At 46.4% G+C, this 19,894-nt stretch overlaps 1 protein-coding gene across 1 annotated transcript in view; it reads right to left on the minus strand.

The window, feature by feature from the left end:
* Positions 1 to 1,018: 1,018 nt before the first annotated feature.
* Positions 1,019 to 19,894, minus strand: part of BEST1 (bestrophin 1) — a 46,640-nt gene continuing 27,764 nt past the window's right edge. Inside the window, exons 3-9 of the mRNA XM_063946096.1 lie at positions 11,451 to 11,684; positions 10,965 to 11,119; positions 7,883 to 7,960; positions 6,810 to 6,962; positions 6,654 to 6,734; positions 6,144 to 6,295; positions 1,019 to 2,387 (exon numbers count right to left, since the gene is read on the minus strand). Of these exons, the coding sequence (XP_063802166.1) occupies positions 1,493 to 2,387; positions 6,144 to 6,295; positions 6,654 to 6,734; positions 6,810 to 6,962; positions 7,883 to 7,960; positions 10,965 to 11,119; positions 11,451 to 11,684 (1,748 nt within the window). The 3' untranslated portion in view covers positions 1,019 to 1,492. The remainder of the gene's footprint in view (positions 2,388 to 6,143; positions 6,296 to 6,653; positions 6,735 to 6,809; positions 6,963 to 7,882; positions 7,961 to 10,964; positions 11,120 to 11,450; positions 11,685 to 19,894) is intronic.

A 19,894-nucleotide genomic window follows, 5' to 3' on the forward strand; every position in this document is an offset into this window, starting at 1 on the left:
TTTACAAAATTAAGTTCCATATTTCTAAAATGACATATTTATTCTACAGTTTGTTGAGTGAAGATATACTGTATATAAAACTCTAGTTGGGAAGCAGGTATCTCAGGTAGCTGGTTTAAACTTAGGCTGGGTACACAACAGGACGATACCGGCGCGACAAATCGCACATATCGTCTGATGTGTATGTCAGATTGCATGCTCAAACGGATCGCATGCGACATCTTATGCTTGGTTGTGCTGCATGGTCAATCAGAAGATGTTGCATGTGACCCAGTGCAATGTAATGAAGGACGAAGCAAGGTATTGGGGGTCATTCCGAGTTGATCGTAGCCGTGCAAAATTTTGCAGGGCTACGATCATGTCCATAGACATGCGGGGGGACGCCCAGCACAGCGCTATCCCTCTCCGCATGTCAGTGCCGCCCCCCACCCGCAGAAGTGCAAAAGCATCGCACAGCGGCAATGCTTTTGCACTTTAGGAGTAGCTCCTGGCCAGTGCAGCCTTAGCATGCTCGCCGGGAGCTACTCATCACTCCCCGGCCTGCAACGCCGCCATTGCGCCCCCGCCCAGTGACCGCCTCTGCCTGTCAATCAGGCAGAGGTGATCGTACCGGCCCGGCGGCCTTAGGCCGTCGGGCATGCGCCTGCGCACTGCGGCACTGGTGCATGCGCAGTTCTGACCCGATCGCGCTGCTGCGATAAACTGTAGCATGCGATCCGATCAGAATGACCCCCTTTGTTCCTTTGTTCGTTACATTGGGCTGGTGCAGAGATTCTCAAACGCAGATTTTAAGTTTATCTGTGCTTGGCTACAGGCAACTTAGGGCCTAATTCAGACCTGATCGTAGCAGAAATTTTGTTCTCTAATGGGCAAAACCATGTGCACTGCAGGTGGGGCAGATATAATATAACATGTGCAGAGAAATTTAGATTTGGGTAGGGTATGTTGAAACTGAAATATAAATTGCAGAGTAAAAATAAAGCAGCCAGTATTTACCCTGCACAGAAACAATATAACCCACCCAAATCTAACTCTCTCTGCACGTTATATCTGCCCGACCTGCACTGCACATGGTTTTGCCCATTAGAGAACAAATCAGGTCTGAATGAATTAGCACCTCAGTCAATTTGATGTATTCATCTGTGCTGAGCCATGGATATACATAAAACCAGGACCGTTGGGTGCTTTGAGGACCACGTTTGAGAACCTCTGGGCTACTGTGCATGGGAAATCTTGGGTGTTTCCTGGGTGAAGGGAAATCGCCGCGACCATTGTCCCGATTGCCCGTCGGCCTGATGTGTACCCACCCTTACACTGAAAGACAATCCATCCAGCGTTGAGACTGACACAACCACATCATGTTCTGCAGAAAATGGGCTCTGCACAGGTGTAACTGCTGATTGAGCCCTCTTACATACAGTACATCTATTTATGATCATAAGCTGTCTGCTGTTATGCTAATAGGCTTCTGTTTTCTCCTGCTTTTTGTTTATTATCCACTTTTTCCATCCTGTTCAGAGGGCTCACCAGCCTCCATTATTACCTCCATGAGCTGCGTAAAGTCACCCTCAGCTAGGCTGATTCCTGAATCTTTGGGAGATGGGCACTGACTTCCATGTGGTTCCTTAGTGCCTCCCTCGCAGTTTGCATCCATCTGCCCATGAGAGATTCTGGAAGCCCTCTGCAAACTTGGGGAATTTATAGGTGAAAATGAAAAGATTGAATTCGGTGCCTTGCGTCCTGGGGTGTGCCTAGCATCAGGTGATGCCAGTGCTTGGTTTCCCAGGAGCAATGCAGAAACACGCTGGGCTCTTGCTACCTTTCTAGGGACCGGTCTAGGACTCTGTACAGATTGGTCACTGGGTTTTAGGGTTGGAGTGCTTTCCACAATTGCTTCTTCTTGCTTCTCCATATTGCCCAGTGGCCATACAAAGCACTCTTTTGATCCAGGAGATAGACTCGTCTCGTCGGCTGTTTCACTAGATGTTTCCATCTTCTTGGTCCACTGTGTTTGATAAATGTTTGGAGTTACTTGGACAGGAAATCGGGAAGGATTGAAAGTTGGACCTCCGTTAAGTGGTGTTTGAGGAGCACTGTAAAACCCTGGCCTGTCATAAAAAGGGGTGGACATGAAAACGTTAAGATCACGAAGGGCTTCCCCACCCCTGAGATTTCCCATATCACGGTGTGTAAAATGATGGAGTCCAGAAGTAACCCCACTCCTGCGTCTCATCAGCAAGCTCAGACGAGAGTTTGAGCGAGGTGAACTTGGAGAGTGAACTCCTAGCAACCGTCCAAAAGGGCCGATCAGTGGTGTAGAGTGGTTAGCCTCCTCATTTTCATTAATCTGCTCAAGAGGTGGGAACTCCAAGTCCTCTTTTTGCAAACTGCAGTAAGATAAAAGGACATCTTTAATATTCAGTAATAATATACAGTATATACACTATATACAATATTACTAATTATAATCAAATGGTACTGTTTTAATAAGTAAACTGTTTAAATAACAATGTTGATATTCCCAATATAGCATTTTTTAGCCAAAACGTCTAGAATAATACCCAAACCCTGCAAGTACGTGATCAACATGTCTTTCTGTTTAACAGATCCTTAAAGTACGTCCATTATCTCCACAGTGTAGGTGGCCATTTTGGAGACAATGCATCAGTATTTAAAAATAATGTGACCCCTCCTAAATATTGTCTCTCCGTACTCATGTTTTTTTTTTTTTAATGAAGTAATTCAGTGATGTCACCGGTTTCTAGTTAAATGATGGGCCGTGTTCTGTGTTTAAATATAGAACAAGCAACTAATGTTTATATTAAAGAAATACATTTTTATTACTTTTTATTGTAGTTAAAAAAATAAAATAAAAAGTAAAACATACACCCCTTCCTCCCTCTTCAGCCTGAATATCTTTCAGGGAAATTATTTATTTTTTCCTCTGCACACAAAGATTCCAACCCAAAACTATTTTATTTTTATTTTTAGGACAGTTTCCTGAAAAGACCTAAGCCCATTTATCATACAATATTTTCAGCTATGTCCCTGAAAACACTCGGTAAGTGGGAGGGGCTAGCCACAAATATTATGTATCCCAGCAATGTAAGGAGGGATCGCTGCAGGTATCTCTGATACCTGCTGCAAAACCCCATTGCCGCCAGCAGGCGGCAAATCATTGATGCTGCCAAATTTACCAATATCCAGAATGCAAAGCATTCCGGATATTGGCCCCCGCAGCTACCACAATCTTCTGATTGCGGTAGCCCATTGTAGCCTATGGGCTACACGTCAGGAGATGTAGTTCCAGCAGGGTTCCTCAGGAACCTTCCGCCAGAAATGGACCCTGTGCATGGCGGTCACGATGACTGTGCATGACTGACACATCCTCTAAATATGTAGTGCTGCCCACCCCTATACTCCATCCTGGTACCTTGGGGTAAATTTATTAAAGATCGAAGTTAATCAATTTAAAAATGTATATAAAAAATTGATTACAATTGACCACAGTGTTTCTATTACAAATAGATCATTTACTAACAGTCGATTTTGGTTCCATTGTGAACTTGATGTTGCATTTGTTTGAAGTTCTAAATATGTTCTATTCGCCCTCAATAGAAGCAAAAATCTACCACAAATCGATCAAAAATTTACCAAATTGTACAGAAGCCCCACATGCTTCTCCCCCATGTATTTACCATCATATTGAGGTTTCAGACATTTTGATATGGTTTAAAATAAAATAGAACTGTTTCTGATGGTTTGAAATGTTCGATTCTCGGCCAATTTACAATCAATTTTACAAATAAAGCTCTGATTTACATCATACTCACGAGAAAACAATGTTTTCCGATGTACTATTTCAGTTTATTTTGACTTAGTTTTGGGGCGATTTGGAACGATTTTTGCTTGTTTCTGCCTATTTTTATTTTTAGTAAATCTCCAACATGCAAAATCGACCATAAATCGGTGGAAAACACAAAACCAACCTAAATATAACCCTGTGTTTCTTTTGTTTCCTGTCTCCTCCAAGAAAACCAAATGCTGGTCCTAATTAGGCTGAAGTACCCAAAAATTGGTTACCAAGACCCATGATAGCTCTGGCATAACTTTTTATTAGAGCCTCAGTCTCTTGTGCTGAGATACATTCCTGGTGATATCAGTAGATATATGTGAGATATATGCAGATGTAATTAATTGCCTGCGCAACGGGATTAAGCTGCTTTCTTAGATTGGATTTTTATGATGTTTAAAAGAAAGCGCTAGAGATGTTTAGATGAAATATTGCACATGATGGTTACTAAAACCGTAAATATAAAAAATGAATGTAAAGCGGTACCTGTAAAAAAGACAAAGTTGTTAATATTAAAATGTTTACACTCTTTTGAGTGAATGTGGAAGAGGAGGTAGCCAGCAACACTTTATTAATACTGAATGTCCATGAATTCCTACCTTTCCCTGTGCTAAACTCCGGTGCCGTGGAGCACACTGATTGCAGGGACCGCCGGGTGCCAATTGAGAAGCCGCTGGACGCCGCTGTGAGCACTGCGGCTCCGGTGTTGTTCGTCCGCGGCTGATGGTAGTTGGTGGTGCTGGCGGTGCTTCCGAGTACCGCTGAGTCCAGGGCTGGCAGCGTTCCCGTGTCCTGCTGTGTCCTCCGAGATGTATTCCGGCGTGATGTTGATATCAGCTGAAGTTGCAGCGGGTTCTGCTCCTCGAAAAAGTGCATTAAAGTGCATGAAACGCGTTGGAGATTATCTTTTACACTTCAAAGAGGAAAATCCATCAATAGCCGCAACACAAGCAGAACCCGCTGCAACTTCAGCTGATATCAACATCACGCCGGAATACATCTCGGAGGACACAGCTGGACACGGGAACGCTGCCAGCCCTGGACTCAGCGGTACTCGGAAGCACCGCCAGCACCACCAACTACCATCAGCCGCGGACGAACAACACCGGAGCCGCAGTGCTCACAGCGGCGTCCAGCGGCTTCTCAATTGGCACCCGGCGGTCCCTGCAATCAGTGTGCTCCACGGCACCGGAGTTTAGCACAGGGAAAGGTAGGAATTCATGGACATTCAGTATTAATAAAGTGTTGCTGGCTACCTCCTCTTCCACATTCACTCAAAAGAGTGTAAACATTTTAATATTAACAACTTTGTCTTTTTTACAGGTACCGCTTTACATTCATTTTTTATATTTACGGTTTTAGTAACCATCATGTGCAATATTTCATCTAAACATCTCTAGCGCTTTCTTTTAAACATCATATGTGAGATATATGACAGAGAAGACACAGCAGAGTATTTAGGAGATGGTCTAATCCAGTAAGGAGCCAGAATCAGGAGACAGGCCTAAGTTAGGGGAGGCTTAGGGACGAGGAACCTTTACTTGTACCAGTTGGTACCTAATTTACCTAGGATAATGAGTAATGCTATATCTATTGTAATCCTGGGATTACAATATAATTTATTGGGATGCTATCGGGATCTCTGCACTTGGGATGCCGCAGTCAGAATACCGATAACAGCATCCCGACACCTGGAAGGTAAGTATACTAACCCTTCTCTTCTACCCCCCCCCGACCCTCCCTTCACACAGTCTGACCCTAACCCCCCCCCCTGCAGTCTAACTCTCCCCACTGGTGTCTCAACCTAACCCCCCTTTCCTGCAGTCTAAACCTGACTGTCCCACTCCCTGCAGCCTAAACCTATCCTCCCCCCAAGCTTAACCTTTACCCTCCCCCTGTAACCTAAACTTAATCCCTCCCCCTGCAGCCTGATCCTATGGAGCCCCATCATACTTACGTTCGGGATGCATGCCGGCTCCGGCATTTTGATCCATGTTGGGATTCCGACATCGGCATTCCGACCAATGTTGGGATTTTGGAATTGGTATTCCAACTACCAGTATCCCGAACGCTGGTATGCTGACCTCATTCCTAATTTATTGTCCTATTTTGTGCCAACACTAAATCCACAGCAACGAATCAGAAATCAGTATGTTACTGTCGAGTGCAAAGTATATCGGATTAGCAAAGTAACCACTTCTGCCCTTTGTTCTTTTTGAGAGTTGATCTATCGTTAAGCCCCAACCCTCAAACCATCAAGTTTCCAGTCTCTGTGAGTCTCTATCTTTACCTTATATCAAATGCAGAGCCTAGAAATGATGGTCTACGAGTGTCTATTGTAGAAGCAGTGTACGGGGGCTGAGGGTCTAAATCATCCCAGTATAGGTCTTTTTCCAGTGGAGGAAGATTCTGGTGCATTTCATCCACTGCTAACAGAGAGACCTGGTGGAGAAGAACAGTGAATAGCAGATTTACAAAGCGCCTGCACAATTCTTGATGTTGTTAATGTTTCTATATTTCCAAGTTTCTATATTATCTTTCTGATTTGTTTGTCTGCGTTTCGCCAAGGCCTTTATATCATCGTATATGTTTGGTGTCCTTTTATTGGCGTCCTGACACTGCTACCCTACTGATTGGAAATAATTGTATCTACAGGTACATTTTATGTAGTATCTAAGGACAATTCATTAAAAGCATCAATGTATATAGACCTCTGAGAAAAGAACTGGCTGCAGGGAAACCACTCCTATTGGGAAAGTTCCTATTTTCAGTCTGAAATTTCCTTTTGTTGCCATTTTACCTGAAAGTTTCTGTCAATTAACCAATTGGTCTCAAAGTCATCGTCATCTTGTCCGAAGGGGTTTATTAGTTGCTCAGCCACCTGCACAGAGACACATTATTATTATGTGTTATTTCTAATATGTCTTGTTTGTCTAAAAAATGGAGTTTGACCTACCTTTAACCAGCCAGCATAGAAAAAGAATTGTAAGAGTGTAAACACTGGCACATAGAGGTCTAGCTCGTGTCCAGGATAGCCCTTCTGGGGATCTAGGAACTGACGGCCGATCAGGCAAGCCAAAAAAAAGCTGTATACAGCTACTGTGACTACCTGAGGAAAAAGGAAGAGATCTGTTGTAATGCAGATGAGGAGAACATTACTTCGTTACTAGTGCGCAAGGCACATACAAGGCCTGATTCTGAGACGGGCAAAAGTGACAATGCAGACGGACCTCAAGGATATCTGCAAACTGACCATGCACCACACCATGCACACCGTACCTGCCTGCTCTCCATGAAAGTGCCGGAGAGTCCTGATTTTTCAAGTAGCCTCCCACACCCCAGGAAGAGTGGTTTGGACTTCCGCATTCCGTCCACAACCTAGTGAAGTGGTGGTATGGGAAATAATACTGGGAATTGCGGCTCCGTATGGCATGGACAGAGATAAATTATGTAAATTGTGCCCTTTTAGCCCCACCCCTTCCCAGTTCAGGAAATGGTCAGTTGTATCTCCTCTCTGAACTTCTCCTGGAGAGGAGCAACTAAAAGTTGTTGAGTATGATGATTATGCACATGAACAGAGATTGCAAGTGTGGATGGACTGATCCATCCGTTGACGGATCACTCTTTCCATGAGATTTCTGTGGCAACCATGTGATCGCTGGAACTGATCCATCTATTGGGAGTGTCATGGCACTGCTATGGGAGTGTAAGCCAACTTCCGAGCTCATTCATTCATAGCGTGCAAACAGAAATGGAACGCCTGTCCCAGACAGAACTTTTACACCCAGCACTGAGTGGGTGCAACTCCCCATACTATTGATAGCAGCTGCGGGCTTAAAGCCAGTTGGCAGGCCAGCCTCCCCAATGCAGATGCATAGATATCCAGCATACACGGGCAGACACTTGCATTAGCATATGGTAGTAAGCGGGCTGTACGGGGGAATGGGCTGCAGATGATTCCAACTCAGAATCAGCCCCACAGTGTGGAAAGCCGATAACAGAACACATTAGGAAAAGATAAAGAAGCACCTGGGTGTAAACAAGAGGAATACTGATCCAGTCGTATGCAAACAACCGCCCACATCGTGTACGCAAAGAGTTCAGCTCCTGAGACAGAGAAGGGGTGAAAATCCTAATTAGTCACTGCAAGGTCATACTGTTTGAAAAGAAAAAGTAGCTTGGTTGGCATAGTACTACTGCCTCACTGCACTGTGGTCATGAGTTAAATAATAATGTGAAGTTTGTATGTTCTCCCAGTGTATGTGCAGGTTTCCTCCAGATACTCCAGTATCCTTACGCACCCCAAAAATGTACTGAATGGTCAATTGGATGCTGAAAAAAAACTAACCCCAGTCTGTGTAGTGTCTTCATGTGATAGGGAATTATAGATTGTAAGGTCCACTGAGGGACTGATGTGAACAACTGAAATATTCTTTGCAAAGCGCTGAATAATATGTGTGCACTATATCAATACAGTCTCTGTTCATAAAAATAAAGTTTTCAGTGACATAGGAGTATGACTGCAGTAAAGGTCACATAGAGGTCACCCTGCACAGCAGAGTTGTTTAGTGGTCATAGTGAGCAGAGGCGGATTGGCCATAGGGTCTACAGGAAAGATTCCCGGTGGGCCGACACACCCGCGGGGCCTGTTTTGTTTGAGGACATGTGGTCCTTTTTATATACATAATGAATAAGATGCCAAACAATTTGCATATATGAAAATGACTTTGCCACTTAGCCTGTGATTGCAGGTGATCTAGTATATGCTCTGTTCGCCTGCTTGGCTGATATATAAGATTGAGTGAATAGTGATTGGGATACGGTTGGTGTAATAAGCAAGAAAATATATCTTTCTAAAGAATTATATCGTTTCCTAAATTCTGAAGATGTATCACATAATGTGCTCATAATATTTAATTGTATTTCTTTTTAACTTCCCCCTTGATGCTGGACATGCCCACTATCTGGAAAGTCTTGGGGGGAGGGTGCTGCTGCCATGGCCCATGGCTAGACCCTACATCTCTGGTGCTGCCCATGTGGGGCCACTAGTACAAATTTTTTCCAGGGCCGCTTTTTGTTCCCAATCCGCCCTTGATAGTGAGTATGGTGTCACAGAAGCTACACATCACAGACTGGGACACAGAGTAGTGGGGGGTGGCGGGGGCTGATTATCTAGTCCCGGTCCTCTTGGAGGGGCCCAGCATGTGCCCAGGCCAGCTGCTAAGGGGAAGTAATATCCATCTTTGCAGTGCACAGCACTGCTTCCCAGCATAGGACTTTCATTATATTTTTCAGAGGGGCATGGCCACGTCTAACTGATTTGGCCACATCCCCTTCAGTACCCAGGCCCTGCAGCTGTCTAATGGATCTGATCACAGAGTGTGAAACGTGTTATGTACACAGGGCCTAATCAATGTTTGCATGCAATCACCGATGTTCACACAAATGAGCAGTTATCTGCAGTCTGCACATGCGCAGCAATCGCACAGTGCATGTGTCAATGTGCCTTTGCGATAACACTCGCACTGAGATATTTATAGCAGAGTGACAAAGAAGGGACCGCTTGTGGGCAGTAACTGGGAGTGGCAGCAAAAACACAGGCGTGTCATGCCCATTTTCGGGGCATGTATATGCCATCAGCTTCAAACATGTACCTAGAGAAACATGGTTCCTGCATTGCTACTACTGGTGCCAGTCTGCGTGGCCATAGAATAACTCTAGCAGTCGATGTTCCTGCATGTGGCCAGCTTCCCAACGGTCACAATCCTACCCGTCAGAATACTGGTGGCGGTATCCCGACTGGTGAAATTGGCAACTTGAAACGGTAAGTATGAGGGTTAGGGTTACGCTGCCGAAGGGGAGTTTTAGGGTTAAGCTGTGGGGGGATGGGCTGTTAGGGTTAGCCTGCGGGAGGGGTGGGTTAGGATTAGGGTTGGGGTTAGAGCATACTTGCCTACCCTCCCGGAATGGCTGGGAGGCTCCCAAAAATCGGGTGACCCTCCCGGCCCCCCGCTTTCCCTGCAGCAGCTCCACGACCCTCCTCAGCCGCCCGCAGCAGAGAACAAGTGGGCGGTCTCAGGGGGTCTGATGATGCGATTCGCGCTGAATCGCGTCATCGTAGCTCCGCCCCCCCCCTATACAGTGCCTCTTTCCTTGGCACTGCACAGCAGGGGCGGAGTCACAATGACGCGACCCTGATGCCACGCCCCCGGCCCGACCACTTTCTTGTCGGCCACGCCCATGGACTGCCCATCCTGCTGCTGGCCACGCCCCCATGTACCTACAACGCTGCCTCCTCCCGGAGGAGGGGGCAGCAAAGTGGGTAAGTATGAGTTAGAGTCAGCCTTAGAATACTTACCAAAGATTGCTGGCATTTTCACTGTTAGGATCCTGCTATCGGCAATCAGACGGTCAGGATTTTGTACTCAACCCGATGTTCCTCATTATTGCGTATAGGCTGCTTATGTGTACACGGTTGCGAATGAGTTTACAATGGCTTATCTGGGTGGCAGATTCACTTGGTACGATTTGCAGTTCTGAAGTCTTAAAAATTGCAATTGTATACAAACATGAATTAGGCCCAAAGTACCTGTCTGTGCTGGGATGTAGTCATGTGACCAGTGGTCGGGAGACCGCTGGTCACTATACTGACGCCGGAATCCAGAGCGTTGGACAGCCTGACAGTCGGCATGCCGACTAACAGGGACTATTCCCAACCCGTCTGTGCCTATGTAGCATTTGTCTTTCCCATATATTGGGATTGCAGTGAAACCCTGGTATGTTAATGCTGGTAGAAGATATGGGAACCTAAGATGCAGTGAAATTATACAGTATAATAAAAGGTGACAATTCTGATTTTCTGTGTATCCTCCTCACCTGTACTACCAGTACTTTCCTATTATGGCGGGAAAATCTGGGTGAGCCTAACAGTGCTGGATGTTTAGGCAGCACCAGTAATGCTGTATTTCTACAGCATAAACTGTAAAAAGCTGATACGTATTGCAATGCTAATCAATATTTCATCTCCTTAATTAATATATTCTATACATGAGCTGAAAGACCCTCATATTTGCCCAGTCTCTGTGGTGATACACATAATGCACTCTCTCACTTTGAGTATGAGCTGCAACACCATGCTGTCACGGATCCGTCCCTCTGTCCTAGCTGTCACTGCCAGATTAGAAAACCAGACACATGGAATCCAGAACTTGTTGTGGGGAGAGGAAATGGCATCAAATTTTAAATGCTCAGCAGGTGTCATGAAACCTGTGGTGAGAGAACATGGAAAAAAAGATGTAAGGCCTGCTGTCAAGAATGCATTGCCTACCAAAGTGTATCTGTCAACACACACAGCAGGGTCAGACACATTTTCTATTTACTAAGAATTATTGACACCACTGAGGTATAAGACACCCAATAAAGTCATTAATTCTCAGTGAAATAACAGGTTTCATTTTCCTGAATATTGATGGAGCCCCCAAAATGGCTGCTTTCCACCACACAAAATGGCTGCCTGCACTGAGTGTAGATGACAGAAACACTTTCAATGTTCCTTTCCCATTACTAGTTGTTACCTAGGTACCAGCATCATACTTACCAGCATTCACAACATGCTGTAGAGTGGGGAACCTCTTATAAACAGCGGTACTAATAGAGCGCAGGATAAGAACCCCACACAGAGAGGCATATCGCATAAGTGTCCTTCGCAGTATTCTTCCTCGCTCATCTGTGCCATGTACATTGCTGGACACCAAGCACATGAGGCGGTCTAACCAAGGTATACTCTCATACTGGGCCCACCAGCGCGAGACCACCAGTGTCACATAGAAACCTAACAGCAAGTAAAAAGAAAAGTAGATCTGACTTGAACCCATAGCACAAATATCTGTGTAGTGACCTGTATTTTGGAATTAATTTGCCATATGAGTACCAAAACAATTTTAGCTAAGCAACAGAAGATGTAACTATTATATAGGCCAGTTTCTTATATTAGCTATGTTCATAATTTCTATGTGTAATTGTTAGTGACAATTTTAGCCACAATTTTATCACATACACTCCAAATGTTAATAAAAGTAGAATCTAAAAATGTATACTAAATAAGCAAGCCTATTAGGTGTGTGTATGTTTATACATAATGTATAGTAATGAAATAGGTAGAAATGTACCATTGATGAGTTGTCTTGTCTAGAAGAAAACTTTAGATACAGTGACTGAGGCAAATGTACTAAGCCTTGGAGAGTGATATAGTGGAGAGAGATAAAATACCAACCAATTAGCTCCTCACTGTAGGTAGGTTAGGCAAAACCGTTGGAGCAATCTAACTGCTGGAGCAGTCTTGACAGTGAGCAAATGAGGAGGCAACCAGTGTTGGACTAGAGCAGTGGTTCCCAAACTTGGTCCTCAAGGACCCTAACGGACCAGGTTTTAGGTATATCCATGCTTGGTCACAGGTGTCTCAATTAGTACCTCAGTCAGTTTGATTTAACCATCTGTGCTGTTAGGGGTCCATGAGGGTCGAGTTTGGGAACCACTGGACTAGAGCGTGAAGGACCCATTGAAGGTATGCAGCGGTAGGGGCCCAAGCTTAAGTGGTGTGGCCAGCCACCAGTCCATGGTCCTTCTCCACCAAGTAACTGATTCTCTAATAGTGTAACAAAGTAGCCATATCAGGGAACATTTACTAAAGTGTGGGTTTACAGAAGTGAAGATGTTATCCATAGCAACCAATCAGACTATACTTATCATTTATCTATCCGCTTCTAGAAGATAATAGCTGGAATCTAATTGGTTGCTATGAGCAACATCTCCACATCTGTAAACCTGCACTTTAGTTATTATCCCCTAGAGTATCTGGAACCTGACCTGTAAGGCATGTCCTCACCAAGTATATCCCCTGACTTCTGTGGGGCAGTCCGATCCTGAGGGCAACCATTATTTATTGTCAAAGGGGGCATAAACAATTACTAAATATCTCATGGGGAGGCCAAATAATTTTAACAGTAATATAAATATATTAAGGGGGAAATTTTCTTTGATTTTTAATAAAGGAACTAAAAATGTATTTATGACGTGGGCAATAAACAGGATTCGTGCCAGTAAATAATATACAGTGTCTAAAATAATAATTGTTGCCCCATCTCGTATAAATAATTTACTTATTTGCCCCATAATATATTTAATACTCTTGCCCTCTTAATCCAATGATGCATTCATTTGGGCCTCTTAATTTATTCATAAAATAACTTGACCCTAATAAGATATATATATATATATATATATATATATATATATATATATATATGTGGAATAGTGGTAGTATGGCGCCACAGGTGTATGCGAATAAAGTAAGTGGAATTATGATGAATCGTGGACACTCCTTAACAGATATAAGGTGTCAGCTAGCCCCCAAATAGATACAGGCAGTGATAAGCTGCCTTAGATTTAGGGATAGATAAATGGGGATGGGGGCGCCAGCGACCAACGGTGTCAAAATAAGTCTAAAAATATTTTCTATAAGAAGTGGCTGGATACGTTCAGATTAAAAAGTAAAATTACATTTATTTATAATGGGATTTAAAATATCAAAAAGTTGTAGAATAAAAGTAAAAAATGACATAAAAAAGAGAGCTGGAGGACATAAAATGAAGTAAAAATATATATATAAAAAAATACAAAACATACAAATACCGAGTATCAAAATCTGATATGATAAAAGAATAGTGCTTATCTTTAAAAAATGGAGGGTCAATTAGAGGTACTCCCAACGCGTTTCGTCCGTTCAGACTTCTTCAAGACCCCTTCTTATAGAAAATATTTTTAGACTTACTTTGACACCGTTGGTCGCTGGCGCCCCCATCCCCATTTATCTATATATATATATATCTATATATATATATATATATATATATATATATATATAATGGTTTTATCCACTTAATCAATAAATAATGATTGCCCTCGTAATGGGCCTGATTCTGAGTTAGACGCTGTTGCGCAAATTGTTTTGTACTGCGCATGCATGCAAATTCCACAGCACGTGTTCAGATTCCATGCATAGAGTCACAGTTGTAGTTCTTCTGACGCACAGTTTCAGATGAGTCTGGAAATTGTATTGGGAGTTCCTGGGCGGTGACAGGAAGGTAACAGGAGGTGGCTATTCAGATGCACGGGATTGGTGCTGTAGGCGGCACAAAGGGAGGCTGGATGTGCAGAACCCATTTCAAAAAGGCCTGAACCTCCGGGAGGGAAGCCAACTGTTTCTGGAAGAAAATAGATAGGGCTGAAATCTGGACCTTTACGGATCCCATCCTCAGGCCCATATCCACACCAGCTTGCAGGAAGAGGAGAAACCGTCCCAGTTGAAACTCCACCGTAGGAAACTTCTTGGACTCACACCAAGATACTTTTTTTTTCTCAAATACGATGGTAATGCTTAGTCGTTACTCCTTTCCTAGCCTGTATCAGGGTAGGAATAACCTTGTTCGGAAAGCCCTTCCGAGCTAATATCTGGCGTTCAACCTCCATGCCGTCATACGTAGCCGCGGTAAGTCTTGATAAGCGAACAGCCCCTGCTGCAGCAGGTCCTCCCGAAGAGGAAGTGGCCTCGGCTCTTCTAGCAGTAGATCCAGAAGATCCGCATACCAAGCCCTTCTTGGCCAGTCCGGAGAAATGAGGATCGCCTGAACTCTTGTTCTCCTTATGAGTTTTAGAACTCTTGGAATGAGTGGAAGTGGAGGAAACATGTACACCGACTGGAACACCCATGGAGTCACTAGGGCATCCACCGCCACGGCTTGCGGGTCCCTCGACCTGGAACAATACCACCAAAGCTTCTTGTTGAGACGAGAGGCCATCATGTCTAATTGAGGTACACCCCAAAAATCTGTTACCTCCGTGAACACCTCCGTATGGAGTCCCCACTCTCCTGGATAGAGATCATGTCTGCTGAGGAAGTCCGCTTCCCAGTTGTCTACACCCGAAATGAAGACTACCGACAGCGCCAATGCGTGTTTTTCTGCCCAGAGGATGATTCTTGTTACCTCTGACATTGCAGCTCTACTCTTCGTTCCGCCCTGTTGGTTTATGTAAGCCACTGTCGTTACATTGTCCAACTGCACTTGAATGGCTCGATCTTCCAGAAGATGGGTTGCTTGGAGAAGACCGTTGTAGACGGCTCTTAGTTCCAGAATGTTTATTGGTAGGCTGGATTCCGGGCTTGACCACCTTCCTTGGAGTTACTGCGCCCCAGCCCCAGAGACTTTCATCTGTGATTAGAAGGATCCAGTCCTGAATCCCGAACCTGCGGCCCTCCAGAAGGTGAGGTAGTTGTAGCCACCAGAGGAGTGAAATCCTTTCTTTTGGCGACAGACGTAATCTCTGGTGCATGTGTAGATGAGATCCCGACCACTTGTTCAGGAGATCCAGTTGGAAAGGCCAAGCATGAAACCTTCCGTTGTTAGCGGTGGTGGTGTAGCGGGACGCGCCAGCTCCCGGACGTTGCTTGGCAACCCAGCTGGTTGCTCGGCAACCAGGGACACCAGGTGGCCGCTCTGTACAGCGGTTCCGGCGGTTGCTAATCAGCCGGGACGCTGTGCGTCGCGCGCCCAGGGACAGCTGCAGCAATCAGGATCCGGGGGCTGGGCTGCCTGATTGGTCTGCAGGGCTTTTTATGGAAGTCAGACCAAGGCAGCCCCGCCGGTGATAGCTTCTTGTTGAGCTGCTTCCTGCCTTGGAGTGTTTCTGTTCGGTGATCCTGCTTTCCTGTGATCCTGTAATCCTGAGTCCTGGTGTCCGGAGTCTGTTATTGGTGACGATCCAGCCTTCCAGTCCTGTGTGCCAGTGTCTGCAGCTGTGGGGTTCCTGTTCACCTGCATGCACCTGTATCAGTGTTGTGAGTAGCGGCTTTGCCGCACCTTACGGCCTTGGCCGTATCACTCTCTTAGTTTTACTTTGAGCTTTTTCTGCGGAGGTTTCGGATTTTTGCTGTCCTCGACGAGATACGACAGGTGTCGTGTTCATTTAGTTAGAGGTTCCCCTTGTTCTCGCCACGTCTCGGTTTACGCCTTGTCTCCAACTAAGACCGGAGGGCATCGGAGTTGGGCAGACCTAATCCGCCCTTCAAACGCGGCTGCCGTGGGCCCAAGCAAACATAGTCTCGCAGGCGTAGACTGACCACGTAGGCGAGACAACAGAGTCAGGGTTCTGAAGGGGTTGCTGCTGAACTCCTGTTCCTACTGCAGCATCACGTTCCTGTACTTGGGGCTCATCCGCCCAGTCTGTGGAGTACCAAGTACAGGGAACGTAACATTATCACCGGGCCAAAAAAGACAAATTTTACTACCAGGGTGGCTTTGAAATTCTGTCATGAATCCGTTAGTGTTAGGACAGAATCCCAGCCAGGTATTGGCCAACCAGATTCAGGAGCTCACTCAGATGGTGCAGGATCTTACCCTCCGGGTGAGGTCTCAGGAGGACCTTTTACAAGCTTTCCCGAGTGTGAGCCCTGAACCTAAAATGAATCTCCCTGATCGCTTTTTGGGAAACTGAAAAGAGTTCTTTAATTTTCGGGAGGGCTGTAAACTTTACTTTCACTTAAGGCCCCGGTCCTCAGGTACAGAGTCCCAACGGGTTGGTATAGTGATGTCCTTACTTCAAGGGGACTCACAAACTTGGGCCTTTGGGCTAAAATCCGATGACGCGGTCTTACTCACTGTGGATGCCTTTTTCAAGTTATTAGGTCTGTTGTATGACGATCCTGATAGGGAGGCATCTGCAGAGAGCCATTTACATGCACTAAAACAGGGTAAAAATCCCGCCGAGGTGTATTGTACTGAGTTTTGCCGTTGGTCGAACGACTGTGGCTGGAATGATCCTGCTCTGCGCAGTCAGTTTTGCCTCGGCCTGTCAGAAGTGATCAAGGATAGTCTCATTCAGTACCCGGCTCCGAAGACTTTGGATAAGCTCATGGAGCTAGCTATTAAGATCAATCACCGTCTCCGAGAACGGAGGACTGAAAGAGTGGCTAGTTTCAGGCCTAGTTCATGTGTGTATGCTCTCTCTGAGGAGCCCATGCAAGTGGGTCTTTCCCAGCTGTCCCCTGAGGAGAGAACCAGAAGGGCTCTGCTTATACTGTAGCGGCAAGGGACATGTTGCGCTTAGCTGCCCAAATAAACAGGGAAACGCTCAGACCAACTGAATTGTGAGGGGGTTCACTTTGGTCTGCAGTTAGTCTCCTCACATGATTCCTTACTAGTTCCCGCCAAAATATCTTCAGGAGTACTTTTGTTTCAGCGTTTGTTGATAGCGGAGCTGCCGGGAAATTTATGGATCTTGCCTGTGCTCAGGCTCTGGGAGTTCCGCTGCTTCAACTAGATAGACCGATTACTATGCGCGGGTTAGACGGTGGTCCTCTTTCTAACAGTAATTACCCATTGGACCCCACCGGTACGATTGATGGTGTGTGCGTTGCATTCTGAGAGGATTGTATTTCTTCTCACCCATTGTCCGGCAGTGCCGCTAGTCTTAGGTCACCCCTGGCTCGCCGTCCATAATCCAACCATTGATTGGCAGTCTGGGGAAATTTCACGGTGGGGTTCCAACTGTGCTATGGGGTGTATTTCTCGCCCACTACGGGTCGCGGCCGTTACTTCGGAATTTATACCCTCAATATACCAGGACTACACAGATGTGTTCTCTAAGGGTAATGCTGATGTCCTTCCACCCCACTGGTCTTATGACTGCACTATTGACCTCGTTCCCGGTGCCACTCTGCCAAAAGGGAGACTTTATGCACTTTCTGGCCCCGAGACTAAGGCCATGGATGATTATGTGCAGGAAAGCCTAAAAAATGGGTTTATTAGGCCCCTGAAATCCCCATTGAGTGCAGGGTTTTTTTTGTTGAAAAGAAAGATGGGTCTCTTAGGCCATGCATCGACAACCCGCAGGGCCGGTGCAAGGTTTCTCAGCACCCTAGGCAAATCTTCCCCCCGCCGCCCCCGCTCCCCCCCCCCTCCCCTTTAACCTTTAATACCCACTCCTGAGGTGAAAAAGAGAATTAGGGTTGGGTTAGCGGTAATGATATTAGGGTTCGTTTACTGGATTGGGCTAGGATATTTGGGATATGGCATTAGGGTTGTTTTAGCGGTTTGTGTTAGGGAATTAGGGTTAGTTAGATAGGATATTAGGGTTGGTTTAAGGTATTAGGGAAAGGTTCGGAAATACTATATATAGATATTGATAGATAGATTCCTGTACTTATGGGTGGCACTCCGCGGCTTTCAAAGAAGTATGCACTTACGCATAAATAGCTTAGCAACGTTTCAGACGCATGGAAAGATGCAGTATTACAGCACCTGAAACCTTGATAAGCTATTTCTGCGTATGTGCATACTTCTTTGAAATCCGTGTAGTGCTGCCCAGAAGTACAGAAAAATGTTTGAAATTGGCAATTTCAGGGAGGGCACTCAGGTACATGCAAAAACTTTCTTTTTAAATATACTGTATATATACAGTACATATACACATAAACACCAGAGATATGGCTCTCCCGAGTATTGTATAATGATCTGGGTGCCCGCACATGAACAAGTATATAAGAGATGGAGGTGCAGCACTCACAGATATAGAAATACACTTACTACTGCAACATGTCCCAGCAACGTTTCACTGTTTTTAGTCACAGCACTGTCATCTGCCCGACTCTGTTGTGAATAAGTGTATTTCCTTACCTGTGAGTGCTGCACCTCCAGCCTCACACACACACACACACACACACACACACACACACACACACACACACACACACACGCACACACATGCACACACGCACGCACGCATACATATACAGATGTACACGCGCTCATTGTGGCTACATCTCAGCGAAGACGTGTGCGCATCCAACTCGCAGTGAATGGGGCGGCTAATTACGCAGTTAAGCACAGGTGTGCCGAGACTGCTTGTCTGCCGCAGATGTAGTCACGATGAGCGTGGCTACATCTGTAAACATATATACATACATAGATACAGTACATATATATATATATATATATATATATACATACATACATACATGTAAGGATGTGCCCTGTGGGCACATCCATGTGGCTGTCCCTAGCTGGGGGCAGCGCTGGGGCAGCTTGTCTGTCCCCAGCGCGGAGTGTGCGGCGGCGGGTGCCTGGTGCAGGGATCGGATGTTTCCCTGCACCAGGCTGTCGGCGGCGGAGAGCAGCGCGGCGGCGCTTTAAACTTGGCGCCGCTGGGGCCGCCAATGAGAAGCGCCGCCCGCGGCCTTTTGAATCCGGCGCCGTCCGCGAGCCAATCACGGCTCGCGGGGCGCCGGCCAATCAGGAACAGGCGCGGCGAGCCAATCGGCGCTCGCCGCGTCATAGGCCCCGCCCCCGGCGTCTGACGTCAGACGCCGGGCGGGAGCCTGAAGGAGAGGCCGCGCCGAAGAGCGGCAGAAGACACGTGTGGGAGCAGCGGAGGAGGTCGTCGGCGCGCCGGAGCGCAGAAGAGCATCCGGCGCAGAGGAGAAGACGACGGCCGTGGAAAGAAGAGCTCCGGAGGCCGCTGAAGAGGCCGGAAGACGTCGGGCTCCGGGAAGATGTCCAGCGGCGGCTGGACGCAGCGAGGAGACGGCGGCGCCGCTGGCCAGGACGGGCCAGCGGCAGAAGAGTTCCTCCAGGCCGAGAAGCGCTGCAGTGGTGGGAAGCAATTGAGCTGTGCAGTTCCCCACTGCAGCCTTCTCCACCGCAGGTAGGCCCTTCTAAGGTGCCCCCCCCCCCCCCTCTCCTCCGCTAGACCACCGGGTGTTCGGGCAATAGGCCCGTGGGCACAGTCAGGCCCTCCTGGCCTGTGGGCATTGAGTCGGGCCCTCCCGGCCCGTGGGCATTGAGTCGGGCCTCCTGGCCCGTGGGGCATGTAGTCGGGCCCTCCAGGCCCGTGTCCAAGATAGGCAGGCACTAGGCCTGGGGGCACAGGTTGGGCACTAGGCCAATAAGGATAGTCAGGCCACAGGCCTGTGGGCAGTTAGGCGGGCAC

This window comes from Pseudophryne corroboree, chromosome 11, assembly GCF_028390025.1.
Source record: "Pseudophryne corroboree isolate aPseCor3 chromosome 11, aPseCor3.hap2, whole genome shotgun sequence".
Lineage (NCBI taxonomy): Eukaryota > Metazoa > Chordata > Amphibia > Anura > Myobatrachidae > Pseudophryne > Pseudophryne corroboree.